Below are 22,677 nucleotides of genomic sequence, written 5' to 3'. Positions count from 1 at the left end.
CATTTTAATTTATTTATTTCCACATGTATTTTTACATTTCCACATATTTATTTAGAAATATATTTATTTTTTATTTCTACTTGTCATTTTCCGTCCTTCATAATGTAGCTCTGACAACCTTTGTAGAATTTAAAGAATCCTTTGCAAAAATGTTGGGTGGGGCTCTTCACAGAGGAAAATATAATTTTCTAGGAAGTCATCAATACAAATCATAACTTTTTTGTGCATAGTATTCAATATTTATCCAAATTTTTATGCCGTTGCAGGTTCTCCATGCATCAGTCCTCCACTTACAGCTTTATGACTCTTTCTCTTTTTTCCCAGTTGTTTGAAAAGGTGCCTTTTTTAAGTGTTTTATCCCTTAAAACTCTGCATTGTCAGAGGAAAGAGCTGTCCTCTGTAGATCTGTCCCACAGCGCTCTGCATGTCCTCCTGGACCTGTTAGACCGGCCCAGCAGAGAGTTTTTCACCTGCAGCCGTGGTGAGGGCTCGTCCAGAGCTTCCTGTTGTCCTGAGGGGTCGTTGGTTTCAGACCCGGTCTCACCCGAGTCCGTGCTCATAGACCTGCAGCGCGTCTCGCTCGTGTCTTGTGAGTGATCGAGCTCGCTCCTCATGTCAGGGCTGTCCGGTGAGCTGCTTTGGTTCTGGTTCTGGGTGAGCTGATGAGGCTCTATGTGGTTATTTGCATCGTCTGAATGTGTCTGGGGGTCGTGGCTCTGTCTCTGTAGCCGTGAGCGGCGTGTTTGTTGGTGAGAATCAGGGGTCTTGTCCTGGTTGTGAGAGTGGTTTTGCTGGTGGTGGTTCTGCCAGAAGGCTCTGCGGAGCTGCTCTAACTCCGAGAGTAGATGCAGACCGATGTCCAGGTGCATCAGCAGGTTCTCCAGCCACTCCTCCAGCTTTGAGAAGGAAGGCCTGAAAGACAAAATATAGTGATGAGAGTTTCTAGGGTCTTATGTTTTCTGGTGCACATATTAACCCCTTTAAGTTCTGCCTTATTTTAAAGATAATTCCCATTCTCATTTATGTCCCAAGGTTATAATAGTTTTGGATTTTTCATTGGTTTTATTTTTAATTTAGTTAATTTTTGTTTTAAAAATTCAGTTAGTTTTAAGTAGTATTTAGAGTGAGTTTGCTAGTTTTAATTTGTTTTTATTTTTGGGAAAATGCTTAGTTTTTTATTAGTTTTAGTTTTTTTGTAATGGGGTATTTGTTGTATGCCAGATTCAATAAGGTCACAATAAATGTTGCCTTTATTTCCTTTTATTATCCATCTCAGCCCCAATACGTTTATTAAGTCATAAAACCAGATAGATGTAATTGATTTCATATCAACCAAAAGGTTTGCGTATGAAAAAAGTTGACAAAGATGAAAACGAAGGACATTTTCACTATAATTTTAGTTAGTTTTAGTTAGTTTTGTTACCACAAAATACAGTTTCAGTTAGTTATCGTTTTTTTTAAAACTCTTGTTTTTATTTTTATTTCAGTTAAGAAAAATGTTTTTTCAATCCTAGTTTTCTTTATTTTGATAGTTTTTGTTAACTATAATTACATTGTTATGTCCCATAAGTTGTTGCAGGAATTTCTGGGTTGATGCCATTTGTTACACACATTTGCCGCTTTTTTAGTTGAGAATCAATAAAATTTGTCAAAAATCCCTCCAAACTCCCACATCAAGACACCAAGGATTCCTTAGGTCCTCTAGTTTCACATCATACCAAAACCTTCTCTGTACCTATATCTGTAGCCTTAAAAATTAAGTCCACAACAGGATCTGAAAGAAAAAAGTTGGCAAAAAGTTCTGACCTTGGGAAGGCAAAGGGGTTAACCCAAATCTTTTTCAAAGCTGTTTTTCTCCCTATCATTAACCACTTTGTTATGTTGACTAAACTAGTAGTTCCCTGTCACAACGTTAACAACGCTAATAACTGTGCACAAATTTAGCAGCTGATCATAAACAAAGCAGCATGGCTAATAAAGCAGAGCTTCTCCGCTGATCATAAACATAGTGATTGTGAATTAACCGGCATTGCAAACTGTGCACAGAGTGTCTGGTGCTTGTTGTAAACAAACAGAGATCGCTAAGTGAACACCTCCTGCAGCAGCAGCACATACACACTGTACTGCTACAGAGCTACCTGTTAGCCGGCTCTGTGACTGCAGCTGGGAGAGACTGCTGCAGGAGGACTGTGCCGCTTCAACTTGTTCTTACTCTTCTTAACGAAGAGCCAAAAAGTTGCTAATTATAGCAACAAAGTCGCTAAGTTGGCAACACTGCTTCGCTGGCTTTTACAAATGGCGTGTTGTGGAGTCGAGTACTACATCACATCCTGCTTAGCGATCTATCCAATCAGTAACCAGGCTGTTTTCAGGGGAGAAAAAAGACCCTGCTCTTCGACAGAGACGAAAAAAGTCCCGTCAAAAGCCGGCTCCGGACTGCTCGTATTCGAATTAGGGGCGTTTCAGCAAGTGAGACCCGTCTCATTCCAGGTATTGCCCGGTAGTGGAAACAGCCCGATTAAGTAGAGCCTTTATAATTGACAAGGTTTCATGTATGAACCATCATATAGCTCATACTTTTCTTTATATAAATGTGGACAGCTGTGTTATTTTTGTGCAGCCATACCGGTTATCAGAGTCCATGTCACAGCAGAGGACAGCGAGCGGTAAGAAGGGCGCGGGGCAGTGTGGAGGGTGATACTGTTGCAGGAAACCAGCTACGTCTAATCCAAAGTTATTGGAGCGGGGAAGGTAGTCGGGGTCAGCGTTCACTCTACCTATTATCTGAAGTGAGAAACAGAGATAGATGCATATTTTAAAATATATCAGTTTGATTTTATATCTTGGATTAATGAAAAAGTGTTGGGAATATAGGTTTGTTGCCTTTTAAGTCAACGCATTTTTTGAATTCTACATTTTTTGTATTTTACTCTGCCCAGATGTTCTTACCTCACAAATCATGATACCAAAGGAGAAGACGTCCACCCGCTCATCGTAGCTTTTCCCTGGGAGGTACAGAAGTGAAATAAGAAAATATGGATCATGTTTTACAGAAATAGACTTTACCATGTGGTTATTCCATATATAGATTATTTATTTAGTGGATTACCAGAAAGCATGCTATTTTCTCACATTATGAGAAAATAGCATGTATATAAGACATTAATAGCCCATCTCAATGCTACGACAGTAGTGGCAACAAAATAAATTTGAACATTTTAATTAGAAGTGTTTTGGAAGTTTAGTGTGATGACAATCAGTTTTGGATTTTACAACGCAAGTTACACAAGTTTTGGAAATTGTTTGGATCACACCAGATCGAAACAATCCTATGCAGTAGTGTTGGGACAATGAAGCTTTGTGAAGCATTTGCTTTATTTTTTGACCCCACTAGATGGCGGTCCTGGCTTAAAAAAAATGCATCTCTTGGGCTCCGTAAAAAAAAAAGCAAATGCTTCACGAAGCTTCGTTGTCCCAACACTACTATGCAGCCACCACTGAGTCTAATTCTACAAATTTTGTCTTACTAATAATATAAGTGTAGCCCATTTATTAACTGGTACTGCAAAATATCAGGTTTAACAGAATAAATAGACATAGAAAAGCTGCACAGCATTCTAAAGTTGATTTAAAATGCAAAATGTCATGATCGTAGCTTGAACATGAACATGACTCCCGAAGTTCTTTACTTAGAATCAGAAATATTATACTAATGCCATTTTTATATTTTTCAACCTCAAACAATCTTCACAGTCAAATCTGCACTCACCATGAATCATCTCCGGAGCCATCCAGTAGGGGTTTCCCACCACAGTGTAGCGCTTCCTCCGGTCAGGCCTGCGGAGCTCTGACAGCGTCCCTTTTGGCCTCTCGAGAGAGGAAGTCCCGTTCTTATTTCTCTCCTCCATGACCAGCCGGGCAAGTCCAAAATCTGCCACCACCACAGACTGGTTCTAAACCAGGACAGAGAGAGAAATGTTGAACGTTTTGGTTATGTTGATCTGTTTTTTGTTGAAGTGCAGTGTAATAGTATGTAGAATTTTTGTTTCTCAGAGTACAGATCTCATTTTTCAGTAACCCTAATGGCTTTTTTGGCAGCCTTGAAATAGAGGTTGTCTGATTTCTGATTTTGCTGGTCCAGACCAAGGTTATAATAGTTTTGGATTTTTCATTAGTTTTAGTCTTAATTTCATTGTGAATTTTTGTTTTCAAATTCAGTTAGTTTTAATTAGTTTTTAGAGTGAGTTTGCTGGTTTTAATTAGTTTTTATCTTTTTAAAAATGCTTAGTTTTAGTTTGGTTTTTATTAGTTTTAGTGTTAGTTAGCCCCAATCAGTATATTAAGTCATAAAATAGATAGATTTCATATCAACCAAAAAGGTTTATGTATGAAAAAAGTTGACAAAGAAAACGAAGGACGTTTTCACTATAATTTTAGTTAGTTTTGTAACCACACAATACAGTTTCAGTTAGTTATCTTTTTTTTTTTAAACTGTGGTTTTTATTTTTATTTCAGTTCATTAAATTTGTTTTTCAATTCTAGTTTTTGTTATTTCATTAGTTTTCGTTAACTATATTTAACTTTGGTCCAGTCCAGTACAAGCGAAACCAATCTGTTTTTTTGCCATTATAATATATTCTGAAAAATACACATACAATATACTTGAGTGGCCGCCCAGGTATATTTATGCTTGCAGAGTAATTTTAAAACTACTTAAACATGCAGGTTTACACAGACTTGTGGGTGCAGTTCTACTTTAAAAAGATCCAATTAAAGATTTGAAAGACTTGCAGCGACTAATCAAAATATAGATGCAACATTGCAGCACGTTGGGGAAATTGTCATTTCTGATGTGTTTGTGTATCCTACAATGAATATATATGATGTTTGCTGATGTGTGATGGTGTGTGTGTTTACCTCTCTGACCAGGCAGTTGTGTGAGTTCAGATCTCGGTGGATGACGTTCATGGAGTGTAGATAGGCCTATGACGGCGAGATTTTACATACATTAGGGAAAGTTGGTGCTAGATTATAGTATGATTTGAGATATTAACATTAAAATACTCACCATTCCAGCTGCAATATCTTTGGCATAGCCCACTCTTATATTCCAGGGGAAGTCCTTTTCCTGCAACAACAAAAGAGTGATCACCTTGCTGCGTCTGTCCTCACAGAGGAATTAAAAAAAAACGTATCTTAAGCTTACCATTTTTGTGATGGTCTCTCGTAGAGTTCCTCCCTGGATGTATTCAGAGACAAAGTTTATTCTTTTGTCTTTATAAAACAGTCCAATGAACTTCAGGACGTTGGGATGGTCCAGACAGCGCATCACCTTAACCTGCACAAATTTAAAGGTAATGTGGTAAATTAAACGTTTATTAGATTGTGCTGTGTGAGGTTAACGTCCTGCTCTGGCTACCACTTACCTCCTTTAAGAAAGTTTTGTGTGTCTCTTCATCGAACCGTATCAACTCTTTCATCACCATCACCTCGCCTGTCTCCTGATGGGTTACCTTCACAGCAAGAGGTTCATCCATTAAAGTCAGTCCTAGAAAGAACTGACCACTAGTGTTGGGACAACAAAGCTTCGTGGCGCTCTTTGTTTAAAAAAGGGCTGAAAACACACTCAATTATCATTACTGAAGCCTTTATTTTAAGTCAGGACCGCCATCTATTGGGGTCAAAAAATAAAGCAAATGCTTCATAAAGCTTTGTTGTCCCAACACTACTGACCACTTGGTTTGAGAAATCACTCATTATCCTGAAAGTAAATGTGGTACCTTGACAGCCTGACCAAAAAAGCCCTTGCCGAGCACTTCTCCATGAATGAGGTCTGACGGTCTGAAGATGCGATGGGTCCGATCTCCTGGATCCACACGAAGAGACTCTGAGCGAACCATGTCTCTCCTTTGAGACAAAACTGACAGAGCTCCCGTGGACAGACGACACTTATCTATACTACAGCTGCGCCTGAGACAGAAAAGAAAGACTCAGACAGGGAGAAAGAGGAGTACACTGCGAAAAAGGTGTGTTTAAAAACAAGATAAAAACACGAAATATGAGGGAAATGATCTTGCTGCATGGACAGATAATTTCACTTGACAAGATTTATTAACCTTTTGGAGTCCACAAAAGCACTGACATTACTTCTTCATTATGTCATGGCATAATAACAAAGAAACTTCGACATAGAGTTCCCTCTAAAATTCTGGCTTCAAAGTTCTGGCTTCAAACTCTGACACTGATGATAGGCCAAGTAAAGCAGATGATAAGGCCTAATATAATCAGTATGAACTATAGAACTAGATCCTCATTATATATATAAATGTATGTATGTATATATATATATATATATATATATATATATTCACATCTGCAACATTTAAAAATCTTATTGAGCATGATTAGGTTTTGTAAGTAAAGTAAAACTATTTTTTAAACTCCAGTTTTATGTTTTGGGTTGGGGTTTTTTCTGTATCGTGGGTTCAAAATGTTGATCCAGTAAGTCAAAGTGAAAAAATATTAATCAGATCAAATAGATGAGGTGCTGAAAATAGTGATACAAACATGCACTAGCACAGTAAACACGTTTTAAATGGCAGAATGAAAAGTATTTAAAAACCGACAAAATAGCCCAAGACTCCAAAGGGTTAAATTAAGATTGTTAAATCTAGAAATAAGCATGTTGAACACTTAAAATAAGAAATGAACTCTTAAAACAAGATAAATTATCTAACAGTTCTAAATCTAAAGTGTTTTTATCTTGGTAAGAAACAAATAATTGTCAGGTCACTCTGCTCGGGCCAGTTCATCGCTGCTTGCAGCTTTATTTAATTTTAAGTGTTCAATATCCTTATTTCTAGATTTAATAATCTTAATTTAAGAAATCTTGTCAAGTGAAATTATCTGTCCATGCAGCAAGATCATTTCCCTCAGATTTAGTGTTTTTATCTTTTTGCAGTGTAATGACTCAAAGTAAGCCATGAGTCGACACTTACAGGATGTGTCTGGATCTCATTCCTGTGGTTCCTGGTGGCGAGGGGCTCATCCTGATTGGTCCATCCGTCTCCTGCCCTGGACTCGGCTCTTCCTCCAGACTCGGGAGTTTGTGGGTTGAAGAAAGTTTCTCGTGGACACAGGGCTCAGAACAGCTGATGTCGTCCTTGTCTGAGTGAAGGCGGTCATCAGGAGACTGCGGGTTGTGTTCGATGGTCAGCTGCAGCGGTCTGCTTGTGTCCTGGATCACACAAGTTATCTAGAAGAAAAGAGACCGGACTGATATTTGAGTGCGTTAAAACATTTTTCTGTCTTGCCTATTAAGTCATCATTAGTTCCACTACTTTTCATTACCTCCACCAGACTTTTTTGGACAATCTGAACGCTTTCCGTCAGGTTTACAGATTAGAAAACTGGAGGTGATCTAGAGTAACTTAAAGTTATTCCTACCCCTGTCCAGTCAGTTGTGCATATTAATTAGCTATTGTGCCGTCCTGTCTGAGTGATGATCAGCAGCTAATTAACGTTAATTAATAGCATAAATTTTGAAAATGTCATGGCAGCTGAGTGTCCAAAGTGTCTTTTAAAGGCATAGTAATTGTGATAGCGTTAAATGAGTTTAAAAAAGAGGAATAGGTGGTGTGGAGGATGAAGGAAAAGCTTAGAACCACATAATCTAGACCAGGGATGGGCAACTTAAATGCTGGAGGGGCCACAATTTTTCATGGACACTGCCACAGGGCCACATATAGGACCGTGCACTTAACCAGATATGATGAAAATGCAATTTTAAATATGTTTACAGTGCAGTAACTTCACATATTTCATGCTCAAATGCATGTATAACAGTATAAATAGGAATACAAAAAGTTTGAAGCAAAAACAAAACAACACTTACTGTGATTTCTATTTTTTCAGTGCAAGAACAGCAGTCCAACATTAATTGTAAGAAGTAATTTTGTGCATTTTTCACTGCACTTTTAAGATTTGATGCTCAAATGCATGTAGTTGTTCTGAGGGCCACTTCAAGTGAGGGTGCGTCCAGGGCCTCCAGTTGCCCATCCCTGCTCTAGACCTCATAAATCTGCACATTTTTTTCTCTTAGATTTGCCACTTTAATCTCGTAAACTTTTTTCTCAAAAAAATATTTTCGTATGTTTTTTTTTTTAACACATTCTGGCAGTATGTAATATCCTCCAATATTCTGGGTTGAAATTTGGAAATTGAAAGTATTTCAATGAGTGCCCTATTAAGGGTTAAAGTGGTGAAGCTTTAGCTTTTTTCCCACTTTTTTCTCGTAAATCTGCTACTTTTTTCGTGCAGATTTGCCACTTTAAATCTCTTAAATGTGCAACTTTTTTTCTTGTAGATTTGCCACTTTAATCTAGTAAATTTGCTACTTTTTTTCTCAAAATATTACCTGAAGTTACCAAATATAGTTCTTTGCCTGATAAAGGGTTAAGCAACACATGAGCAACTCATTTTTCCTATGGGTGATTTGGCGGGTGGTCTGAGGCCTACCTCCTCTGGGGAAATATTTTGTACAGGGATGCCGTTGACCTCCAGTATTAGGTCACCAGTGTGGACAGAGGACAGCAGGTCAGAGCTGAGGGCAGCTGAGTCCAACCTGGGGGAGGAAGACAATGAGTGAATGGATGCAGGAAAAGTGGAGTGAGACAGGAAAGAAGCCGGGTTTCTGGATCAGTTTTTAGGCAAAGTTGGAGTTGAGATAGCCTGTCTTCATCAAAGTAATTTGCAGTTCATTCTTGATTTCCAACAGGTGTTATCATCATGTACTGACCGAAATGCCTCAGAATTTACCTACAACCAATCAGAGAAACAAAGTGAGTGATGTAGTGCAAAATGATGGGAACTTGGCTCAATGTTTGGTCTATTTTTAATGCAGATGACATTTGGCAGTCAGGTCAAATTACAGCTTCTCAGTCACTACACTGTAAAACATGTCTGTAGATTTTACGGTAAAAAACTGCTAAACCATGACAGAAAAAGACCGTAAAATGATAAATGGGTTAATTCAGTTTCAGTAACAATGAAACACCGTAAATGTATATATCAGCCAAAACACTATTTTTTACAGTTTAAAAAAAAAAAATACATTACTGTAAAATACACTGCAATATGTATTTAATGTAATGTATATACGTCATCACTGTAATTTTTGCATTTATCTTTTGTAAAAAAATACTTTTTCTCACTGTTAAATGTACTTAACACCATATCTCACCATACACCATAACAAAAATATACTTTTTACTTAATGGTAAAATCTTTAATTTATACGGCATGAATAATAAGTATTTTCTTGTCAATTATATGGCAAAAAAGTGTTTTTTTCATGGAAAAACTTTTTATTTATACAGTAAAAATGGATTAAAATGGCAATCGTGAAATCAGTGCCAATATCTTTTTATCTTAATATTAAAAAAAGTTCTACTGTATTTGTTACGGGAAAGTTCTGGCAACCACAGCTGCTGTTTTTTTTACCGTAAAAATAACAGGCATTTTTTTTAAGTGTAAAATGTGTTTCTGAAAACATTTGAGGTGAGAAATAAACAACGCAGTCACAAAAACTTGACTCATATTTCATCAGCGATGTCTAGTTTGATCTGAGTTTTGTTAGTCATCCCGTCAAACACGTCTTATATGAGATAGAACCGTTGTGCATGGACAACTCAGGCCCTGGTCTTTTAGAAATTAGTTTCCAGACACATCTGCAATCTACAACATGAGCTTGGCAGATCAGACTGGTTTCCAGGATAGAGTTGAGCTCAGGCGGCAATCTCCGTGCCTAAGCATGGAAGCCACCAGGAAGTGCATAAAGCCTGCAATTCACCGAAAATTCCAGTAGGGGGTGCTAAGTTTGGCTGCAAAAGAAATCTGCCCATTCATTTCAGTGCTAAATTTGAAAACTTCTAACTTGATTTATTACCTCAGAAAATTTTTTCAGGGACAACATTATGGTCTCAATCACTAGTAAAAAATCTTCTTCAAGACAATTTGATGTCAATAGTTCTAATAATGGCCCCATTTAGAAGAAAATAGAAGATAAAGAATCGTATGATTTGGGGCGTTTCTAGCTTTGATTGACAGGTCACTGACAAGGCGAGCCGTCACCAGGAGAGAAGCAGAGCGTATCCACGGCAACGTGTCAATAAAGTTATATATAACGTTATATAGATAGAAAAGAGGACGTTTAGCGGTTTGGTCTCATAACTTTGACCCTTTCACACTATATTTTCACTTAATGACAGTTTATTTGAATGTTTTGTTCAGTAAAATGTCTTGTTCAGTGTTTGGTTGGACTAACAGACACTCCAAGGAGTCGCTGCTCAGTTTTCTGAGGTAAGAAAGATACATTTTGTTTTTGTTTTTTTGCTAGCCAAAACTAACATCCCAGTTAATGCTCCAGTTAATGCTAACATGAATTAGCAGCGGCTTCTCTCAGTCGGGTTGCCGGTGTAGAGATGCGTGTAGTCAGTGTCGTCAGATCCCTCGCGCTCCGCCACAGTCCAATTATGGTCTGCTCCGCGTATCGGAAACATGATGGCGACGCAAGATGGCGACGAGTGTAACGCTGAACTCGAGGCTTCCAACGGGCAGTCCACAAACCAATGGGTGACGTCACGGTGACTACGTCCATTATTTATATACAGTCTATGGTTGAGCTCCATCTAAATGCAAAATCGACTCTTGTTCATGTCTTAGGCCACGTTTATACATAGCAGGGTTTTTAGAGAAACGAATACCCCCCCGTTTTCAAATTTTGTTTTATTTACATCAGCTCGCATAAATACGCCGCCGAGCGCCATTATAACTATGCCAAACCTATGGGCGGCAGTGTAGGGAGAAGGATAAAGCCATGCAAGCCAATCAGAATCCTCAGAATCAACAACAATGAATAACACACGCGACTTCCTGTTCCTTTCAAAACAACTACATAGAATGAGCGTGAGAACATAAAACCTGTTTCTCCCAGTTGACGACAACACATAACCAGAGTTTTCCAAATTCTCCACTTTGGCCGGAGTTTTTAGAAATAATGGTTTTCGTGTAAATGAGAGGCCAAACCGCATGGAAATATTTGCGTTAGGCCTTAGATGCAGAGCCTCACCCTGTCACGGTGACCAGAGGACCTTTCTCTTGGCTGAGGTCCGTGTCTACCGTCAGGCCTCGTCTGCCTCCTGCGTGGGGAGGGAGAGACACCAGCGCCACCATGTGGGGACTCTTAGTGAGTGGAGAAGGTGCCGTCACATCTGATTCTACACCCTGACAGAAGCAGTGACCGCTGCAGAACAGACAAGTAAAGAGATAGAATAAAGGAATCAGACATTTGTTATATTTGTGACCAAATTGCAAAGATCTTGTTTAATTTAGCTTCGGTTTTAAACTCACCAGTAGAGTTTTGTGCGTTCGACGAGCATGTAGGTGTCTCCATCTCCGATGAACATATCACAGCTCATACAAGTGAAGCACTCGGGGTGGTACTTCTGCTCTCCGGCCACCTGTTTATACAGGGAACCAGAAGCAGAGGACACAATGTTGTTGTTTTTTTTATTTTTACAAGATGATGTTTGGTGGGATCAGACTTTTGGGGCCATTATACAAGTTCTTTTTGTGCATTCCTGTATCAAGGCTTCCAGGATGTTTTCAGAGGATATCCTCTGGTTTCAGTGTTGAAAGACAAAAAGCATTTACTTTCATACCAGGAGGAAACCAAGAGACAGGAAGGCTCAGAATGTATGAATAGCAGCGCAGCATGTTCAGATTTCTGTTTGGAAAATTTGATCCAGGAGTAATTACTGCCATAATCCTGTCTGTGACTATTACATAATGTACATGCTTGATATTTGTGTATGCCATCACTTCTCAGTTGGAACAAATGGTTTGAATGATCAATAAAGCAGCAGTTTTTAAAACTAGCTCACAAACCAAAAAATCATTGTGACTGGTTGAGTTCAAAATGTTTTGGAGCAAGTAAGCAGAAAAACAGTCAGGAGGATTATCTGCTGGGGTGGCCTTCGGACTGTTTGTTTTGTCTTTGATCCCCATGTTGTGACTTACTGTAATGAAATGTTAGTCAGCGACACTATAGTTGGGAAGAACTGGTCAGGAAATGAGTTTTTCCTATTCTGCACTGCAAAAAAGGTGTGTTTAAAAACCAGATAAAAACACTAAATTTGAGGGAAATGATCTCGCTGCATGGACAGATAATTTCCCTTGACAAGATTTCTTAAATTAAGATTGTTAAATCTAGAAATAAGCATGGTGAATGTTTAAAATAAGAAATTAACTCTTAAAACAAGATGAATTATCTCACACTTCTAAATCTAAAGTTTTTTTTATCTTGGTAAGAAACAAATAATTCTCAGTGCACTCTGCTCGGGCCAGTTCATCGCTGCTTGCAGCTTTAATTTATCTTGTTTTAAGAGTTTATTTCTTATTTTAAGTGTTCAACATGCTTATTTCTAGATTTAACAATCTTAATTTAAGAAATATTGTCAAGTGAAATTATCTGTCCATGCAGCAAGATCATTTCCCTCAGATTTAGTGTTTCTATCTTGTTTTTAGACACACCTTTTTGCAGTGTAGTGTGAAGTTTGGTGCCTCCACAGGTTCAGTTTTCATGCGCTATCTCAGATTGATGGAGTATTCGAAAACAAAATACCATTTGTTATACAGATTTGCTGCTAAACTTGACCATTTTCCGACTCCAAAACTGATAATGATTGACAAAAACCCCTCCAGAATCCCTCATTCAAACACCAAGACCTTAAGGAACAGCAGAGAAAAATCCATGCTATGATTTGGTTTCAGAAAATTTTGACATTTAGTAGCTTTGTGTATTTTGTGCGATTGTATGTTGAGCACTTGTGTTGTGTTGCCTGCTGAGAAACAAGGTTATTATAGTTAACGAAAACTAACGAAATAACAAAAAACTAGAATTGAAAAAACATTTTCATTAACTGAAATAAAAATAAAAACAACATTTTTAAAAAAATATATATATATCTGAAACTGTATTGTGAGGTTACAAAACTAACTAAAATTTTAGTGAAAATGTCTTTTTGTTTTCGTCTTTGTCAACTTTTTTCATACATAATCCAGTGTTTCTATTAGAAAGAGGATTCTGTTAGTGAACATGCAGGAACACATGGTAAATATGTTTACTGAGACTGGGATGTCTACACTCCAACCAAAATTCAAAACACCTGGAACTGTAAGAGTTAATAACCTTATTGGGGATAAGATGGATAAACCAAAGGAAATAAAGGCAAAATGTATTATGACCTCTCTGAATCTGGCACCCAACACATAGCCCATTACAAAAAACTACAACTAACAAACTCACTCTAAAAATTAACTAAAACTAACTGAATTTGAAAACAAAAATTCACAACGAAATTAAAACTAAAACTAATGAAAAATCCAAAACTATTATAACCTTTCTGAGAAACCCCCTTATTGTCAATTTACGGTGGAAAGCCATCCATCCTCTGAATGCTCTACAAATGAATAAAATTGGGCTCATTGAATCTGCAAGAGTCTCAGCTTTCCAGTCATACCAGATTTATGCAGCTCACAGACTGTTTAGGGACCCCAGGATGCACAAATATTCACATACAATAAGATAAATCGACACATTTGACTGCATGTTATCCGCATAAAGCGGGCATGTCTGTAAAGAGAAGACACGTGGGGACACATAGAACACATTTTCATTCAGATATCTTGAGGTCAGAGGTCATACATGGTATGTTTTGTACCAATGGGCTGATACTAATACACTCCTGAACAAAATCTTAAGACCGGGGAAAAATTGGAAGTATTCGCATTTGGCGTTGGTAAAACATAACCAGGTTGTAAATAGAGCTTTGAAATGCAAAAAGAATAAACAGGCCCAAGAGACAAAAAATAAAAAAATAAAGTAGGCAATTTATTGAAAACTGCATTTAAACTTAAACAAGCTATTCATCAGCTGATCAAAAGTTTTAGATCATAGCCCTAAAAAGTCAAAATATGTGCAAAAATCTGGCTTTCATGTCATTGTCTATCAGACATTCATACTGTCATGACCCCCAGACTTTTATTCTTTGAACGTGGCACAAGCAAGCCATCGCTGCTGAGGTTGGATGTAGTAAGACAGTTGTTTAAATTCCTTATAGGATCCTGAGGGTTATGGGGAAAAAATGTAAGTGGTAGACCCAAAAGAATTTCACCTGTGCGGAGCCGGAGGATCTACGTACTGTCTGTGAAGACACAGGTCGATCCTCGACCCAGATTAAGGCACCAACTGATGCTGACTGTTACCCAATAACCATAAGACGCCATCTGCAACAGGAGGGCTTAATGAACAAAAAATGTCTTCAAAGGCCACTTCTCCTCTCATGCCACAAACTTGCCAGTTTGCACTTTGCAAGGGAGCACCAAAGATGGGACATTGAATGGTCTCTGAAGAGAAAAACTGTAACCTGGATGGTCCAGATGGCTTCAAACATTACTGGCATGACAAGGAGATCCCACTGGAGGTGTTTTCTATGCAGCACAGTGGAGGAGGCTTTTTCCTTTAATGGATCAATGGAGCTTCAAGCCCGGCGGCTTAGCTAAATAAAGGGGACACGCCGGACAAAAGCACCACATTTTCACCATAGGTTTAAGAAGGCAATAAACAACAACACCATGAAGAATAAAAGACTAAACAGGAGACTGGATGAAGACAGCCAGGTCTGGCTTCCTGTGTGAACCATTCTACCAATTGCGTCAAAAGCCAAAAGTGTGGTTGTAAAGGTGCAATCGGTTGTGGTGCAAAGTGCTCATGCAAGAAGGCACAATGGAATGGCAAAGGTCTTTGTAGTTGTAAATGTAACAAATAATACGAGTAAAGCTAATAAAGTTCAATTAAATGTATGCTTGTTATCCATTTTTCTGAATACATGCACTGTATATAACCTATATCAATATACGTCCAACCGCTTAGGAACTTTGAAATTACGTAAATACATGGTGAGAATGAACATATCTCTTTGAGCAAATATTCTCAATAGCTTTAAATGATTCCTTGACCCAGAAAATTTTGACACCAAGATTGACCTCCTAAGTGGCTTGGAAGACATATTGGTTCTCATAGACTTTATATGGCTGCCATCTCTGATCCGGAGTCTTGATGAAGTCTGCTCCGACCAAAAATTGAAACTTACGGTGATAGAGAGCATGTGGAAAAAATGTTGTGCTTTTGTCCGTAAATATACAGCAATTTGTTACTGTGTGTTTATTCTTTTTGCATTTCGAAGCAGCTGCTACCTGGTTATGTTTTACCAACGCGAAATGTGAATACTTCCAATTTTTCCCCCTGTATTAAGATTTTGTTCAGGAGTTCATCTTCACTGTGGAATTAAACAGAGCCTGCTATAGTCTCTGAAAGATTGACAGTTACTGAAGGTTTAATTTGTGGTAAAAAGCCACATTTGAACAGATTTGTGTCCTATTTTCAATGAGTATCATGTTACCATAATGAGTCCTGTTGCGATGGTCTCTCTGCAGCCGTGGCAGTGCTCTCCATAACGGGCCCAGTAGTGCTTCTTACAGTAGAGCTGACCCTCTCTCTCATAGTACCAGTGAGACAGGATGCAGCCGCACTCACAACACCTAGAGAAGAGTAGGAAACAGCAGGGAAAAAGGAGATTTAGAGCGGATGTAAGACGAGAGAGACTTCAGAGTAACGTGAGCTTCATCACTGGTGGAACACACGACACTAGTGAGGAAAGTTGACCTGTGGGATCATTGAACAGGGGATCAGGTGCAACACTCACAGGTCTCTCGGACCATAAAGTTAATCTCTTCATGTGTTGCCTTTTTTTTGAACCCACAGTGGTTTTCTGTGTCACTGACACCCATCCCCTCTCCTCTTTTTGACCCCGCTTGTGTTGCATGTGATGCTTTTATTACTCATAAAAATGAGGCTGGGATACCAAGCTGTTATCTGTCCAGCTCACGCCTGGAGGAAGCCTTTGCTGCGGGGAGGATGATGTTAGAATGATGCATTACAGACCTTTAACTGCAGATCGTCATCGTGACAGAGAGCACATTCAGCCGGATAACAAACTAATGCTGCTTCTTACAAAAGACTACTCATGCTCAGTCACATGCCCTCCCATGGACACTCCCAGTCAAAGATTGCAAAAGAAAGCTATTACAACAGTTTAAAAAGCACCTAAAATGAAGCTCAGCATTTTGACTTTCACTCCATAAAAATCTGCAAAGAAACTTTCAGTGGCATCGTGGCTGAAACTGAAAGGAGAATAATGCCATGTACAGACAGGGAATAACAGGATTACATATTTAAACTAGAAAATTTCCTCTGGGGAAATTCTGAAAGGGCCATGGGGGCTACTGCCGGTGTGTGTACACTATGTTGAGATTCTTCAGAGATTTCAAACTGTGTGTGTGTGTGTGTGTGTGTGTGTGTGTGTGTGTGTGAAACGTGTATCTGGAGGAGTGTGCCCCGTGGCCCTACATACAAAACCAGAGTAAATGTATTTTATTATAGTTAAAGTTTAATTTGTGTGTATTCTGAATGCAGCTACTTCTTTCAAAAATAGATTACTTGAAGGGACTACTTGCCTCTGTCAAGTAATTTCTTTGTTGATTTTTTTGCCAACACAAAGGGCCCACTTTTCATGGTGAAAGGGTGTAGTATAGGCCAAAGAAGAACTTACCCAGTTTTAAGATGACCCAAATCAAGACGCAGGTACACAAATATTTTTCTGTCTAATTTTTTTACGTTTTTTTATTTGCTCCAAGTATATGAGTAAATGAGGCACGGGCAAAAGCAGGGAACGAAACCATGGAAACAGCAAATAGCCACCTTCTCCAGACCTTTGACGTGACTGGTGGCTCCTTTTGGGTGATTGGATGAGGATTGGCAGATTGTAATGTCAATCATTACATTAGTAATGATTGACATTGATTAATGACCTATTTATTCTCCTTGGCATTCAGTCCCAGCTAGGCAAGAATCCTTGACTTTCTTTTTCCTTTCTTTTTATTTTTTAATAATTTAATAATATTTTTTTACCCTTTTATTTGTCTTTTTTTTTATCTCTAACTCTGTTTTGGATTGAGTTTTTATTACTATTTTATTCTATTTTATTTTATTGTTTTACTGTTTTTAGTATTTTATTGTTTTCATTGTTTTTATTTATACCTATTTGTGTATGATTTATTCTATTTTAATAACTGTACAGCACTTTGGTCAACTCAGGTTGTTTTTAAATGTGCTCCATAAATAAACTAGACTTGACTTGACTTGACTTGAATGATTGGATGATGAGTAGTAATGAGTAAGATGTTGAATATGTGTTCCCTCATCTAAAGTGTTACTGATCTTTTTATTTAATGTGCAACAAATTGGTCGCCACATGACAATGGCAGAGAAGATGCAGAACCAGGACACTGTCAGTGTGTTTTTGGCATGGAAATAAAAGTCCCAGACAAATGAGCTCTGCAAGATGAATTTAAGATATTCCAGAATCCAAATTATTTAGAATAATAAAGGGCCTGTTTTCAGCAAAAGTACCCTTCCCAACACTGTCTGTACAACAAAAAGCTGCTTCCTTATCTGTTCCACACTGTAGCCGGAGTGGGAGGTGCCTTCCTGGACAGAGTTCAGCTCCATGTTTCCTCTCTCCCAACCTCTGCTGAAAATGTCACGCTGTTCTTACAATAGAGAATGAAAAGGTTGCCTTTCTATTGAGAATGAAGTAGTCAGGGTGTTTCCTCCAATGTAAGAGACACTCGATGAAAGCTTTTCACTTTCAAATAGTTAATTGTGTGATTGGTAAAGTATGAAAACTCGAAACACAACTTAAAGTGGTAACAAGCATGATATTTGCGTTTTTGGTTATAGTCTTATTCGACTAAAAGGACTGATGAGTTACTTCCATCATCAGCTCTGGAAAAAATGTCATTCTTTTTACCATTTGTCTGATCGGGGTGATCCCTATGTTCCCCGGGTCCTATGTTCCCCGTTTTTCCCAAAAAGGTTCCCTTGTAGCAATACATACCAGGGATCATAAGACCCTTTTTCTGAAAAAGGGTCCTATGCTCCACGCAATCTATCAATCTTTAGGGTAGACTCTCAGCATGGCCAGCAGGCCTACCGTCACATGGTCCACCTTAGCTCAAGCAGCCCAAAACTTACATTTTCACAGCAGCTACTTTCTGGTTACTATGCAGTTGATTTTTTGTCTTTTTAAATCTAGGATTACTCATGTTTGTATATTCCCACTCCTAATTATATTGTCTTGCATCGAGGCTTAGCATTTTCTAGGGTTAGGGTTAGGTTTTAAGGGGAGAAAGGGTGGCAAAACAGGAAGCCCGTTTTGCCACATGCTCTGGCTCAGGCTATTTCTTAAAATCTTGTAAAACTCCCTCATATGACAAAAACACTCCTTTTATAATTAAAAATATGTTTAAAATATACCAATAAAATAGCAACCGATGATATAAAAAAGAAATAAAATGAGCAACCATGTATTGTTTTTTTGGTGTGAGAAGTGGATAAGCTTCACAATCAGGTCATTGTAATACTCAGGATATTATTTTCTGATTGCTTTCCATTATTTGTATGATTTTTAATTTATAATTTTCCTCCTGATCAATATAATGTTTCTATGATGTTTTTTGATGTTGATGGGGGTTTTTTTGAGGGAGCGTTGGATGTCACCGACAATTGGACTCTAGAAACTCTTTAAAAAAACACACAATAAATAAATAAAAACAAGCCTATTTTATAGGCCTAGTATACCTTAAAAATTAAATATTTAAAAACATACATGTAAAAAAACCAAACACACTAACCATCTAAACACACTCAAACTCAAACACATGCAAGTACATAATTATATCCATATTAATAAAGTGCTTAGTTGTTCGTGCAAAGAAGTAAATATATGAAAAAACAGTTCTGACAGAGGTCCGGTTAGGTTATTTGCATATGTCCGTCAAACAGCCCGTAGGCCTACATAGACCTATTCGCCATGGAATTTGGCAGTAATGATGGAAAAAGTCACAGACAGGGGAACATAGGACCCTTTTTGGGAAAAGCGAGAAAACTGGTCCTATGTTCCCCAGTCTCATACAAAGAGGGGAACATAGAGACACTTCCATCTGATCGGGCAAGTGAGTTGCTGGATTTATAAGCCAGACGTGGCATTTTACTTGGCCCGGGCAAGTGGGTAATCCTTATTGATGAGCTTATATTTATTGGTTTATAGCTAATGATATGCAGACGTGGAAGACGCAGGATTTCAGCATATTATTCAAGTACTTGAGCCGAGCTGTCAGATCCTTTTTTGGGAACAAAACGAGGTACAGGGAATTTGTGGTGAATTTTATGTAAAAATAAAAAAAAGCTGCATTTGTTTGCAGTAATTAGAGAAGCTGTTCTGTTGATAAAGAAGTGTTTATGTTTCTTATGTTGTTTGCCAGAACTTTTTTTGTTTTTACAGCAAACAGTTAATGAAATCTGCTGTTAGGGTTGGACTGATGGATGCCATCGTCCGTCACTGAGCCCAACATTGTGATTTGAAAGCCTCCACTGCACCTACACCTGCACCTGGGCGTAGGTTTGTGGTGGCATTTATATAGTATTTAAAAAGTAACAATTCTTTATTTAGTGTTCCTGATGCGAGGCCTGTCACGTCAACAGATCAAAAGCAGAAGAGATTTCATTCAAACGTATTTAAACTTTTAAGAACGCATTTATTTTTATAATAGTATAATATTTATAATAATTATAATCTATGTAATGCTACCTATACATCAGAAAATATTTACCTAGTCTCACACTGAGATTTTAGACCGACTGTGATTCTTTCAGGGTCACTATTTACAAGACGACAACTAGATTCGTTTAGCATTTTTTCCCACCATGCTCTTAGAAGAAGAGAAGACGCCACAAGTGCCCCCTCACAAAGCTGAAAACAGGTTTCTGTTTTTCTGACATGAAAAATTGACTATTTTACAGTAAAAATAGATATAAGGAAGAATAAAGGAAAGGAACATTTAGAGATGAATTCATGATATATGTTTTTGTCCTATTTAATTATAATTTGTTTAATTTAATAATTATATTTATCAGCTCTATCAACTTTCATTTAGTTAATCATACATTAATCATGCATTATTTGTTACTTATTTATGTAGGCTATATATTTATTTATACATTTTAATAGCCACGGAATCACTCAAATTTCCGTGAAACTGACACGGATTTCGCTACAATGCAAGTTAATGACAGTCATATCCCGTGGCTATTCCAACATACAAAGTGATTAAGTACATTCACTGAGTGAATATTTAGAAAATAAAACATATATTTCTCGCTAGAAAAGTGATCAAAATCCATTTTTATGCAGAAACTAAGTCAAAATATTGATTTTTCCACTAAAAATGAGAGAACTGTCCGCCATGTTTTTTGTTCTGACTGCCGGGACCTTAAAAGTCACATGACTTGGAACAAACCAATAGGAAAAAATATCCATGGAATGGCTATTCCACGGATTTTGAGTTAAGCGAATCCGTGGCTATTTCACGGATTCCTGTGAGACCAGGTTCATAATTATATAAAAACCACAAAATCCAACTCAAAACCAAGCAGTAATTGCATTTACCACAGTCTGCTTTGGATATATATACTACTTAAACATAAAAATAATAGGAATTAGGCTATAAGTTTATTTGAAAGGGAAATTAATATCTAGATAGTGATGAAGTAAAAAAGTGAGATCAAATTATATTAAGACTAAAATATAACATTGTCTCTGTCCATGGCTATTCCTCTGAGACTATGTTGATAATTATTTGTCTGAAATAAAGCATAATTGAAAACTTAAACTTTGTCACAATAAAGCATACATCAAGGAGTTCATTTTTAGTTATAACTCAAACCAAAACTGTAGTTACTGCAGTTAGACTTGGTAGGGCAGTACTCTGTAGTCCTAAAAGATGCTGCAGATACAGTAAGATGCACTTTGGGAACTCCCTTTAGAGATGTATTAGTCCCGTCTCTCACTCATTTCTGAGGAAATAATTAAGTAATAAAACCCATTAGGCAGCGGCAGGTTTATTTTTGACCGTCTGCCTTTTGTTATTGTGCTCCTGGCAGCGGATGTGGAGCCTCCCAGCTCCACAGCTGCGATTCCAGAGAAACATCTGGTCGTGATAAAACTCAATTAAACATTTATCCTCTCTGTTTCCCTACTGCCACACATTTATATCTTCCTCCACCTGAAAGTATTCCCTTTATATGGCATCTTATCTTCAGCTGCTCTTTAATCTCTCTGCTCAGAGACACTGAACACACCAGCAGCACCTGAAGCACATAAAACAACCCCGTTGTGATGTCAGGACACAAACGCAGGTCAAATGTTAAGATCGATGACGTATTCTCCTGCCACTGTTTCCTCTCTGTGTCGCTCTGCTGGATTTCCTTAAAAAACAGTCATTTTTTAACGGAAACACTTGTTTTTAATCTCAATGTGTTGCGTTGAATGTTACAGGGAGCCTTAACGTATATGCATCTTTTGATAAAGACCTGTCCAAGTTGTTGTTGTTGTTGTCGATGGAGTAAACAAGAAGGCATCCACAAAAACAAACAAAAACTTTAGTGTCTGTGGGCTGTTTGGATTCCTGGCAAGGCTTATAACTTTTTATTTAATTTAATTAACTACTTATACTCATATTGAAAGAGAAAGCAGACAGAACATGATACATAGGTTTCTCTTGGGTCTGTTTGTCACAGTTGTTGTGTTTGAGGAAGTATCGCAGATGTTGAACCACATTTCCTTAGATTCTCTTTTCTTACTTTTGCTCACCCTTTCTCGCTCTTTTCCTTCTCTTGCACACTAACGCATGACACAAATTATTTTGCTCTTACCGTCCTTTCATTCCTCTCCGAAACCTCTGGTCCCGTCGTGACATTCTGCCCCGTCAGTTCACCAAAAAACAATCCAATCAGTTAAGAAAGGAGCTTTTTAGCTGCACAAGCTGATACTTGTCATTTGCTGTGACCGGCAGCAGGCGTGTCTGTTTTATTTTTCCCCCTCTCTCTCTCTCTCTCTATGAGGCTTCCTGTGTGTACGAGTTTCCCCTCTAATGTGCAGAGCAGCTGTGTGAGAAGAAGCCCTGACCTACTGACACCAGCCGCCCAGGGAAACACATCCCAGTATAGAAGCTCTGCTCCTCCTGTTACGTCCAGCACGTGGACCTCTGCAGGATACAGTTACACTCCTCAGCAGAGCCCACATCATGTGGAGCTCCATGAGTGTTTACAGGAGTGTGTGTCCTTCTCAGACACGGTATGAGAGATTCGGTGAGTCTGTCTGAGCTCTGTTCCCATCAGCGGAGACATAATCTCTTTATGAACGCTCCAATTACTGCACTGTCCCGGTCCTTCAGTAAAGCTCTATTCATCACACACAACAAACAAAGAGGGAGACTTCAGTTAAACAGGAAACAGCTCTGAATTAGAAGACATTGTTACTATTCATGACGTTTAGATTTCCTTTTTTTCCTTCTCATTCTTCAAGAGATTCTACCAGACTAACTGAATTTCCCCTCAGGGATGAATAAAGTAATTTTGATTTGATTGATTTTTGATTA

General features: G+C 38.1%; 1 protein-coding gene across 1 annotated transcript; it reads right to left on the bottom strand.

Moving 5' to 3' along the window:
• Window positions 1-87: 87 nt before the first annotated feature.
• Window positions 88-22,069, bottom strand: LOC131987222 (LIM domain kinase 1-like). Its single transcript, XM_059352406.1, has 15 exons — window positions 21,953-22,069; window positions 15,522-15,660; window positions 11,410-11,519; window positions 11,129-11,302; window positions 8,518-8,623; window positions 6,999-7,255; window positions 5,781-5,970; window positions 5,427-5,513; window positions 5,207-5,338; window positions 5,069-5,128; window positions 4,918-4,983; window positions 3,770-3,953; window positions 2,950-3,005; window positions 2,627-2,784; window positions 88-912 (listed from the first exon to the last, which is right to left on the bottom strand). The coding sequence occupies exons 1-15, from the start codon at window positions 21,994-21,996 to the stop codon at window positions 378-380; spliced, it is 2,298 nt and encodes a 765-aa protein (XP_059208389.1). The 5' UTR covers window positions 21,997-22,069; the 3' UTR covers window positions 88-377.
• Window positions 22,070-22,677: the final 608 nt, after the last annotated feature.

The sequence above is a fragment of the Centropristis striata genome, chromosome 15 (genome assembly GCF_030273125.1).
Source record: "Centropristis striata isolate RG_2023a ecotype Rhode Island chromosome 15, C.striata_1.0, whole genome shotgun sequence".
Lineage (NCBI taxonomy): Eukaryota > Metazoa > Chordata > Actinopteri > Perciformes > Serranidae > Centropristis > Centropristis striata.
This window is presented reverse-complemented; position numbering and strand designations above follow the sequence as displayed.

Coding starts and splice junctions, on each gene's coding strand:
- LOC131987222 (XM_059352406.1), bottom strand. CDS start 21,996: ATGTCACGACGGGACCAGAGGTTTCGGAGAGGAATGAAAGGACG. Junction 15,661..21,952: donor CGGAGAGGAATGAAAGGACG/GTAAGAGCAAAA, acceptor ACTCTTCTCTAG/GTGTTGTGAGTGCGGCTGCA. Junction 3,006..3,769: donor GGCTCCGGAGATGATTCATG/GTGAGTGCAGAT, acceptor TGTACCTCCCAG/GGAAAAGCTACGATGAGCGG.